The following is an 11,337-nucleotide window of genomic DNA, read 5'->3' as shown; positions in this document are numbered from 1 at the left end:
CAATTACGCAAAGGTTATTTGTATTTATTTTTTATTGAACCTTTATTTAACTAAGCAAGTCAATTAACAACACATTGTTAATTACAAACCATAACCCGGACAATGTTGGGCCAATTGTGCGCCTGGAATCGAACCAGGGTCTGTAGTGACGCCTCTAGCACTGAGATACAGTGTCTTAGACCACTGCGTAACATTCCCCCCATAGATGCATTTGAGTATATTAGAATGTAGAATGATGCCAAATTCAGATGTAAGAAAACGTTATACACTAATGAAACACCAGATGAACCAAGGAACCATAGCAGTTATGACTGTTTGAATCTAATCCCAAGTGTATAAAACAAAATAAAAACAGAGCGGCCACGAGATCCTCCTCGTGCGCCTCTCCTGAGAGGATGGTGGGTGCATTCCGTAGGTAGGGGCTCGAGCTGAAGTCACGGTTCCATGTCATTGTAGCCGAAGACACGCGGGCGTCAGCAGCGCGCGAGAGAAAGAGCGGGAGGAGAGAGAAGATAGTGGCTGCAGTTGCACGTTCCCTCTCGACATTGGATCTATGTTGTTGTAAGAGCATCTGTAACTGGTAGGAAAGGAGTGGGGAAGAGGAGGTAACTAACTCACCAAGGAAAGACCTATGCTTGGATTTTGCCTCTTTTTTCTTCGCCAATGCAAAAGGAAATATGCAGCGAAGCTTCACCCTCCTGTACACCAGTTTTCTGGGGATGTGCTTGGGTTCAAGTTTTCCAAGTAACATCAATATAGGTAGGTGCAAAACCCACGCGTAAAATGAAGCCTGGCAGAATTATTGTATTTTTGTATGTATTTGTTTAGTGTACACATTTGATTTCTTGTCATATGCCTATTTGTATGGACAATGGCAAGTTCGTGAATATGCCTTTTCTGAGGCTATAAAGTTGTATTCAACATATTTTGCTGATAAAATAGTCCGGAAATATTTATCTGTCTGTGTTTGCGTTTTATTTGCCGATCGACGTTTTATAAATAACCGTCGAATATGTATCTTTCACAGGGGGACTATTCCCAACCGAATCTCACGAATATGACGTGTTTCGGTTCGCGCTCTCGCACCACCAGGATATCCCCAAACTGGTGCCGCAGGTGGATATGGTCAAGATGGGCAACAGCTTCTCCATGACATATGCCTGTAAGTCTTTTTTCCCAGGGTCTCTGTTCTCCCCATTCAACCCATCCCTCCCAGTTATTTCTTAGTTTACCTCATGGGTTATTTATTCATACGATCAATCTGTTGTCCTCCCGCTCAACGAAATGATTAGTCTGTGCTACTCAGAGGTGTCTGACATTGATAGATGTAGTTATGATATATACAATTACATCTGGTTATTCTGTCACTGTAAAGATGGTCCGAGAATGTGTGATTTTTTGCATCCATCTGCATCGCTCTCTTTCATAAGAGGCTGGGTGTGCGCGCGTGTGTGATTCTCATAAGAGGCTGGGTGTGCGCGCGTGTGTGATTCTCGTAAGAGGCTGGGTGTGCGCGCGTGTGTGATTCTCATAAGAGGCTGGGTGTGCGCGCGTGTGTGATTCTCGTAAGAGGCTGGGTGTGCGCGCGTGTGTGATTCTCATAAGAGGCTGGGTGTGCGCGCGTGTGTGATTCTCGTAAGAGGCTGGGTGTGCGCGCGTGTGTGATTCTCGTAAGAGGCTGGGTGTGCGCGCGTGTGTGATTCTCATAAGAGGCTGGGTGTGCGCGCGTGTGTGATTCTTGTAAGAGGCTGGGTGTGCGCGCGTGTGTGATTCTCGTAAGAGGCTGGGTGTGCGCGCGTGTGTGATTCTCGTAAGAGGCTGGGTGTGCGCGCGTGTGTGATTCTCGTAAGAGGCTGGGTGTGCGCGCGTGTGTGATTCTAGTAAGAGGCTGGGTGTGCGCGCGTGTGTGATTCTCATAAGAGGCTGGGTGTGCGCGCGTGTGTGATTCTCGTAAGAGGCTGGGTGTGCGCGCGTGTGTGATTCTCGTAAGAGGCTGGGTGTGCGCGCGTGTGTGATTCTAGTAAGAGGCTGGGTGTGCGCGCGTGTGTGATTCTCATAAGAGGCTGGGTGTGCGCGCGTGTGTGATTCTCGTAAGAGGCTGGGTGTGCGCGCGTGTGTGATTCTCGTAAGAGGCTGGGTGTGCGCGCGTGTGTGATTCTCGTAAGAGGCTGGGTGTGCGCGCGTGTGTGATTCTCGTAAGAGGCTGGGTGTGCGCGCGTGTGTGATTCTCGTAAGAGGCTGGGTGTGCGCGCGTGTGTGATTCTCGTAAGAGGCTGGGTGTGCGCGCGTGTGTGATTCTCGTAAGAGGCTGGGTGTGCGCGCGTGTGTGATTCTCGTAAGAGGCTGGGTGTGCGCGCGTGTGTGATTCTCGTAAGAGGCTGGGTGTGCGCGTGTGTGATTCTCGTAAGAGGCTGGGTGTGCGCGCGTGTGTGATTCTCGTAAGAGGCTGGGTGTGCGCGTGTGTGTGATTCTCGTAAGAGGCTGGGTGTGCGCGCGTGTGTGATTCTCGTAAGAGGCTGGGTGTGCGCGCGTGTGTGATTCTCGTAAGAGGCTGGGTGTGCGCGCGTGTGTGATTCTCGTAAGAGGCTGTGTGTGTGCGTTTGTGACTCTATCTTGTAAGAGGCTGTGTGTGTGACACTCTTCTAAGAAGCTGTGTGTGTGGGCGTGTGTGACTATCTTATAAGAGGCAATGTGTGTGCATTTGTGTGACTCTTAAGAGGCACCGTGTGTGCGCGTGTGTGAGCAAGAGAGAGACCTCAGTGCAATGAACACATTTGTTCTGACAAATCTACCCATATCAGTAGTATCATGTAGGCTACAGACAATATAACCAGATGGAACAAAGTGGTTATATACTTTATATTTAAAATATTGATTTTGTTTTGACACCCTTCCCCCATTTCGCCTACTACACAAGCCAACATTGAAATATGATCTGTGACAGCGCTGATCGAGCAACTTCCCTTTCGCACAGACATTCAGGATAAACCTGTTCCCACAAAGCCCTGTTCCTGATTACAGATGGATTTCTATTCGATTAGCTTCAGCTGGCACCAGCTACTCAGGTTAGCTTTCTCATTACAGTAGCCTAGCCTACAACACCATACCACTCAGATGGCTCCAAGCGCCGTGACTCACTCAACTTCATAAGGTAGGCTCTGTGCGTTCCAGGAACACTTCTAAAATAGGGTTCTAATTACTGTAACACTGTAGGAGAAATATTACATAGTAGACATTCAATTTGTTCACCTTTAGACATCATTATCTTAATGGATGAGCTCACTTACATGGGGGTGAGCGTGTAAGGTGACACTCGGGCACGTAGGAAAGAGGATTTATAGTTTATTGTAAAGCACTGTGGATCAATGGTGGTCACCGGTCCAAGCAGCTAAGTTACTCTGCTGTAAGTACATCAACCACCGAATCGTCATTGCACAGCCTGTCTGCTCTGATGATGCCCAAATCAAATCATGTTTAATCGTTTTAGCAGCACTGTCACAATTACCTTCCCTTAACAGATACAGACACTGAAGCAGCTTTGTAACATGTTTTAAAGACCAAAGTGATATGGTAGCCCAATCATTCCCCGTCTGCTGAAAATCAAGAAAAAAAACACTATAAAATGAGAAATAACTTCATTTCTGGAGTTATGTATGTGTATTTTTGTGTTTTCCAACCTTCACTTTTGGAATTTTAAACACCAAGGTGCCCTTGAGGTTTTCTTTATTTAAGTTGGTACATCTAAAGGTAGGCCATGTCCCAGGTGCTCCATGTTGGACACTGTGCATCAGGCCTATGCAGCCGTGTGCTGGCTCCAGATGAAACATACACAATAGATTCTCCTCCCTGACAACTCTCTCTTTCCACACTGGTCTCCTCAGGCCTATGCAGCTGTGTGCTGGCTCCAGATGAAACATACACAATAGATTCTCCTCCCTGACAACTCTCTCTTTCCACACTGGTCTCCTCAGGCCTATGCAGCCGTGTGCTGGCTCCAGATGAAACATACACAATAGATTCTCCTCCCTGACAACTCTCTCTTTCCACACTGGTCTCCTCAGGCCTATGCAGCTGTGTGCTGGCTCCAGATGAAACATACACAATAGATTCTCCTCCCTGACAACTCTCTCTTTCCACACTGGTCTCCTCAGTCCTATGCAGCTGTGTGCTGGCTCCAGATGAAACATACACAATAGATTCTCCTCCCTGACAACTCTCTCTTTCCACACTGTGCCTCAGGCCTATGTAGCTGTGTGCTGGCTCCAGATGAAACATACACAATTTCACTGGCAGAGTCTTCAGACATTGATAACCGTGTTGTCTCTGTGTTTTTTTTCCTACTCTGAGACAAGACTTGAATTTAAAGGCACTTTTTATTCTGTTTCACATACTAGCCATGCTTTTCCTCTGATCTCTGCCTCGGCTCTGAAGAGACGCAGTTCCGTTTTGAAAAAAACTGAATGAAAAGGAAATCAGAAAAAATGGAAACCGTGGATGTATTTAAAGTCAGATGATATCTAATGCAATAGGACTGTAACTCATGATATCTAATGCAATAGGACTGTAACTCATGATATCTAATGCAATAGGACTGTAACTCATGATATCTAATGCAATAGGACTGTAACACATGATATCTAATGCAATAGGACTGTAACTCATGATATCTAATGCAATAGGACTGTAACTCATGATATCTAATGCAATAGGACTGTAACTCATGATATCTAATGCAATAGGACTGTAACACATGATATCTAATGCAATAGGACTGTAACTCATGATATCTAATGCAATAGGACTGTAACTCATGATATCTAATGCAATATGACTGTAACACATGATATCTAATGCAATAGGACTGTAACACATGATATTTAATGCAATAAATCAAATCAAATCAAATCAAATCAAATTTTATTTGTCACATACACATGGTTAGCAGATGTTAATGCGAGTGTAGCGAAATGCTTGTGCTTCTAGTTCCGACAATGCAGTGATAACCAACAAGTAACCTAACTAACAATTCCAAAACTACTGTCTTATACACCGTGTAAGGGGATAAGGAATATGTACATAAGGATATATGAATGAGTGATGGTACAGAGCAGCATACAGTAGATGGTATTGAGTACAGTATATACATATGAGATGAGTATGTAGACAAAGTAAACAAAGTGGCATAGTTAAAGTGGCTAGTGATACATGTATTACATAAGGATGCAGTCGATGATATAGAGTACAGTATATACGTATGCATATGAGATGAATAATGTAGGGTAAGTAACATTATATAAGGTAGCAATGTTTAAAGTGGCTAGTGATATATTTACATAATTTCCCATCAATTCCCATTATTAAAGTGGCTGGAGTTGGGTCAGTGTCAATGTCAGTGTGTTGGCAGCAGCCACTCAATGTTAGTGGTGGCTGTTTAACAGTCTGATGGCCTTGATATAGAAGCTGTTTTTCAGTCTCTCGGTCCCAGCTTTGATGCACCTGTACTGACCTCGCCTTCTGGATGATAGCGGGGTGAACAGGCAGTGGCTCGGGTGGTTGATGTCCTTGATGATCTTTATGGCCTTCCTGTAACATCGGGTGGTGTAGGTGTCCTGGAGGGCAGGTAGTTTGCCCCCGGTGATGCATTGTGCAGACCTCACTACCCTCTGGAGAGACTTACGGTTGAGGGCGGAGCAGTTGCCGTACCAGGCGGTGATACAGCCCGCCAGGATGCTCTCGATTGTGCATCTGTAGAAGTTTGTGAGTGCTTTTGGTGACAAGCCAAATTTCTTCAGCCTCCTGAGGTTGAAGAGGCGCTGCTGCGCCTTCTTCACGATGCTTTCTGTGTGAGTGGACCAATTCAGTTTGTCTGTGATGTGAATGCCGAGGAACTTGAAACTTGCTACCCTCTCCACAACTGTTCCATCGATGTGGATAGGGGGGTGTTCCCTCTGCTGTTTCCTGAAGTCCACAATCATCTCCTTAGTTTTGTTGACGTTGAGTGTGAGGTTATTTTCCTGACACCACACTCCGAGGGCCCTCACCTCCTCTCTGTAGGCCGTCTCGTCGTTGTTGGTAATCAAGCCTACCACTGTTGTGTCGTCCGCAAACTTGATGATTGAGTTGGAGGCGTGTGTGGCCACGCAGTCGTGGGTGAACAGGGAGTACAGGAGAGGGCTCAGAACGCACCCTTGTGGGGCCCCCGTATTGAGGATCAGCGGGGAGGAGATGTTGTTGCCTACCCTCACCACCTGGGGGCGGCCCGTCAGGAAGTCCAGTACCCAGTTGCACAGGGCACGGGTCAAGACCCAGGGTCTCGAGCTTGATGACGAGCTTGGAGGGTACTATGGTGTTGAATGCCGAGCTGTAGTCGATGAACAGCATTCTCACATAGGTATTCCTCTTGTCCAGATGGGTTAGGGCAGTGTGCAGTGTGGTTGAGATTGCATCGTCTGTGGACCTATTTGGGCGGTAAGCAAATTGGAGTGGGTCTAGGGTGTAAGGGAGGGTGGAGGTGAGATGGTCCTTGACTAGTCTCTCAAAGCACTTCATGATGACGGAAGTGAGTGCTACGGGGGGGTAGTCGTTTAGCTCAGTTACCTTAGCTTTCTTGGGAACAGGAACAATGGTGGCCCTCTTGAAGCATGTGGGAACAGCAGACTGGTATAGGGATTGATTGAATATGTCCGTAAACACACCGGCCAGCTGGTCTGCGCATGCTCTGAGGGCGTGGCTGGGGATGCCGTCTGGGCCTGCAGCCTTGCGAGGGTTAACACGTTTAAATGTCTTACTCACCTCGGCTGCAGTGAAGGAGAGACCGCATGTTTTCGTTGCAGGCTGTGTCAGTGGCACTGTATTGTCCTCAAAGCGGGCAAAAAAGTTATTTAGTCTGCCTGGCAGCAAGACTTCCTGGTCCGTGACTGGGCTGGGTTTCTTCTTGTACTCCGTGATTGACTGTAGACCCTGCCACATGCCTCTTGTGTCTGAGCCATTGAATTGAGATTCCACTTTGTCTCTGTACTGACGCTTAGCTTGTTTAATAGCCTTGCGGAGGGAATATCTGCATTGTTTATATTCTGTCATGTTTCCGGTCACCTTGCCCTGATTAAAAGCAGTGGTTCGCTCTTTAAGTTACACGCAAATGCTGCCATCAATCCACGGTTTCTGGTTAGGGAATGTTTTTGTCGTTGCTATGGGAACGACATCTTCAACGCACGTTCTAATAAACTCGCACACCGAATCAGCGTATTCGTCAATATTTTTATCTGACGCAATACGAAACATGTCCCAGTCCACGTGATGGAAGCAGTCTTGGAGTGTGGAGTCAGCTTGGTCTGACCAGCGTTGGACAGACCTCAGCGTGGGAGCCTCTTGTTTTAGTTTCTGCCTGTAGGCAGGGATCAGCAAAATGGAGTCGTGGTCAGCTTTTCCGATAGGGGGGCGGGGCAAGGCCTTATATGCGTCGCGGAAGTTAGAGTAACAATGATCCAAGGTTTTACCACCCCTGGTTGCGCAATCGATATGCTGATAAAATTTAGGGAGTCTTGTTTTCAGATTAGCTTTGTTAAAATCCCCAGCTACAATGAATGCAGCCTCCGGATAAATGGTTTCCAGTTTGCAAAGAGTTAAATAAAGTTTGTTCAGAGCCATCGATGTGTCTGCTTGGGGGAGGATATATATGGCTGTGATTATAATCGAAGAGAATTCTCTTGGAAGATAATGCGGTCTACATTTGATTGTGAGGAATTCTAAATCAGGTGAACAGAAGGAATTGAGTTCCTGTATGTTTCCTTCATCACACCATGTCTCGTTAGTCATGAGGTATACGCCCCCGTCACTCTTCTTACCAGAAAGATGTTTGTTTCTGTCGGCGCGTGCGTGGAGAAACCCGTTGGCTGCACCGCATCGGATAGCGTCTCTCCAGTGAGCCATGTTTCCGTGAAGCAGAGAACGTTGCAGTCTCTGATGTCCCTCTGGAATGCCACCCTTGCTCGGATTTCGTCAACCTTGTTGTCAAGAGACTGGACATTGGCAAGAAGGATGCTGGGGAGTGGTGCGCGATGTGCCCTTTTTCGGAGTCTGACCAGAAGACCGCCTCGTTTCCCTCTTTTTCGGAGTCGTTTTCTTGGGTCGCTGCATGCGATCCATTCTGTTGTCCTGTTTGTAAGGCAGAACACAGGATCCGCGTCACGGAAAACATATTCTTGGTCGTACTGATGGTGAGTTGACGCTGATCTTATATTTAGTAGTTCTTCTCGACTGTATGTAATGAAACCTAAGATGACCTGGGGTACTAATGTACGAAATAACACGTAAAAAAACAAAAAACTGCATAGTTTCCTAGGAACGTGAAGCGAGGCGGCCATCTCTGTCGGCGCCGGAAGTAGGACTGTAACTCATGATATCTAATGCAATAGGACTGTAACACATGATATCTAATGCAATAGGACTGTAACACATGATATCTAATGCAGAGGAAACGGTGCCTCCTACTGGCCCTCCAACACCACTTCCAGCAGCACCTGATCTCCCATCCCACTTCTGGTCCTCACAAGAATAGTTAAACTCTTTAATGTAGCCTACATCTCAGCTGACGCGGCTGGAGATTAGGGGGAGTATATTTTCCCTAGGCTAACACTAAATGAACTTTCTTGAGGAATTCCTATTCAAACTAGAGCCAGAAATGTGAAATATTGATGCTCCCTGTCATTTATGCCCCAAGGTTTTTTTGTATGTCATTTCGACTCATCAGATCTGTGTCACAAACCAGGTTTCCATTCAACCGTTTTATGCAAGTAAAGTTCCACGTTGGATAAAAAATGTCAAGACAGGCCTGATGGAAACTTTCCAAATGTCGACAAAGCAAAATACGCTAGACAAGGTGGGATCTTTTTGTGTCGTTAAAATGAATTATGCAAGAAATGTTGGTGGAAACGCTTTTATGTGCAAACATTCATATCATAACCATAATATCAAAGTAAACTTAGAGTCACACGATGACATGTTGTGTGATCCTCCCACTACGACTCATCAGGAAAGCATGCAGTTTATCTCACTACAATACATTTAAGTTAGCAAAAATAGATAAGATCTTGCTACCATGGAAAATTAAATACCTGTCTATTTGTGTAAAAATCACTCTGATTTAACCCTTTAGTCATATCCTATTTTCTTAAGGCCCTGCCTACAACTAACGGCTTGTTTAAAAAAATTTATATGAGCAAAATATATTCAATTTGATTTGGAATGGCAAGCCAGTTAAAATGAAATGGCCCTAGTCTTATAATGAATATGAATTCAGAGGGCAGAAATGATTCAATATTAAAGCATTAGACCTCTCACTAAAGGCTTCAGTCATACAAAAACTATGTTTAAATCCAAACGGGTTCTCAAGAATAACTTTTTCTCTTTATTCAGATTACAGCCTCTCATTTTGGTTATTTGAAAAATGAAATCATCTCCAAAATATTGCTATTTTTAAAACAAGCCATAGAAAGTTGGTTACTATTTCAGTTTAATCCACCAGAAAAGACAGAACAAATATTACAGCAAATATTATGGTTCAACTCAAATATATTAATGTAAAAATATAAAATGTAAAAAAAATGGTATAATCTTTGTAAATGATATCATAAATAGTGGTTATGTAACAAATGCAGCTAAAGGAAATATATTTGTCACGTGTGCTCCCTCTCCGGCCTCTAGGTCACCAGGCTGCTGATTATTACGCACACCTGTCACCATCGTTACGCGCACCTGTGAGTCATTCGACTCACCTGGACTCCATCACTTCCTTGATTACCTGCCCTATATATGTCAATTCCTTTGATTCCTTCCCCAGGCGTTATTGTTTCTGTTTCAGTTTCATGTCTGTGCATTGTTCGTGTTTCTTGGTTTGCTTTATGTTTTCATTTATTAAATGATTCACTCCCTGAACTTGCTTCCCGACTCCCAACGCACACGTTACAATATGGAAATATCTGCTCTATTCAAAATATAGCCAACTCATTTCAGCATTACAGCAAAAATGGTGGAGGCAAGTGGAAAGGGGAGAAGGTAGGGAACTTGTCTGTCGGCCCCGCATTAAAGACCAAAATTGGTTAAAAAATTGTGATGAATAAAAAAGTGTACCAGTTTAATTTATTAAGGACCAAACATTGACAGCTGTGCCATACAGGTGGAAGAGATTTTCGATGTACCGATTCCATGGCACATGGTTTATGAACAGATACACAAAATGATGTCGGATTCAAAACTTAGTTTTTCAGTTTCAATTATTATATACAATTCTTGCAACCAATAGAATGTTATATACAGTGCCTTCGAAAAGTATTCAGACCCCTTGACTTTTTCAGCTTCTTATGTTACAGCCTTATTCTAAAAAGTATTAAATAAAATAAAAATTCTTCAGCAATCTACACACAATACCCCATAATGACAAAGCGAAAACAGGTTTTTAGAATTTTATGCAAAAAAACAGAAATATCTTATTCACGTAAGTATTCAGAACCTTTGCTCAGGTGCATCCTTCTTCCATTTATCATCATTGAGATGTTTCTTGATTGGAGTCCTTGATTGGAGTCCACCTGTCATGAATTAAATTAATTGGACATGATTTGGAAAGGCACACACCTGTCTATATAAGGTCCCACAGTTGACAGTGTATGTCAGAGCAAAAACCAAGCCATGAGGTCAAAGGAATTTTCCGTAAAGCTCAGAGACAGGATTGTGTCGAGGCACAGATCTGTGGAAGGGTACCAAAAAGATTCTGCAGCATTGAAGGTCCCCAAGAACACAGTGGCCTCCATCATTCTTAAATGGAAGAAGTTTGAAATCACCAGACTCGGCCCGGGCTTGGGGGAGAAGGGCCTTGGTCAGGGAGGTGACCAAGAACCTGATGGTCACTGACAGAACTCTAGAGTTCCTCTGTGGAGATGGGAGAACCTTCCAAAAGGACAACCATCTCTGCAGCACTCCACCACTATGAAAACCTGCTCCAGAGCGCTCAGGACCTCAGACTCGGGGCGAAGGTTCACCTTGCCTTCCAACAGGACAATGACCCGAAGTACACAGAGAACACAGGAGTGGCTTCGGGACAAGTCTCCGAATGTCCTTGAGTGACTCAGCCAGACTTGAACCCGATCAAACATCTCTGGAGAGACCTGAATATAGCTGTGCAGCAACTCTTCCCATCCAACCTGAAAGAGCTTGAGAGGATCTGGGAGAATGGGAGAAACTCCCCAAATACAAATACAAGCTTGTAGCGTCATACCCAAGAAGTCTTGATGCTGCCAAAGATGCTTCAACAAAGTACTGAGTAAAAGGTCTGAATACTTATGT

At 44.8% G+C, this 11,337-nt stretch overlaps 1 protein-coding gene across 4 annotated transcripts in view; it reads left to right on the top strand.

Moving 5' to 3' along the window:
* Positions 1-470: 470 nt before the first annotated feature.
* LOC124011079 (glutamate receptor 1-like) overlaps positions 471-11,337 on the top strand; it is a 212,587-nt gene continuing 201,720 nt past the window's right edge. For all 4 annotated transcript variants that reach the window (XM_046324069.1, XM_046324066.1, XM_046324067.1 and 1 more), the window contains exons 1-2: positions 471-759; positions 1,028-1,162. In XM_046324069.1, coding sequence (XP_046180025.1) covers positions 678-759; positions 1,028-1,162 — 217 coding nt within the window. In that variant the 5' untranslated portion in view covers positions 471-677. The remainder of the gene's footprint in view (positions 760-1,027; positions 1,163-11,337) is intronic.

Source organism: Oncorhynchus gorbuscha, linkage group LG23, assembly GCF_021184085.1.
Source record: "Oncorhynchus gorbuscha isolate QuinsamMale2020 ecotype Even-year linkage group LG23, OgorEven_v1.0, whole genome shotgun sequence".
NCBI lineage: Eukaryota > Metazoa > Chordata > Actinopteri > Salmoniformes > Salmonidae > Oncorhynchus > Oncorhynchus gorbuscha.
The sequence above is the reverse complement of the archived record's forward strand: the minus strand, read 5'-3'. Positions and strand labels throughout refer to the sequence as shown.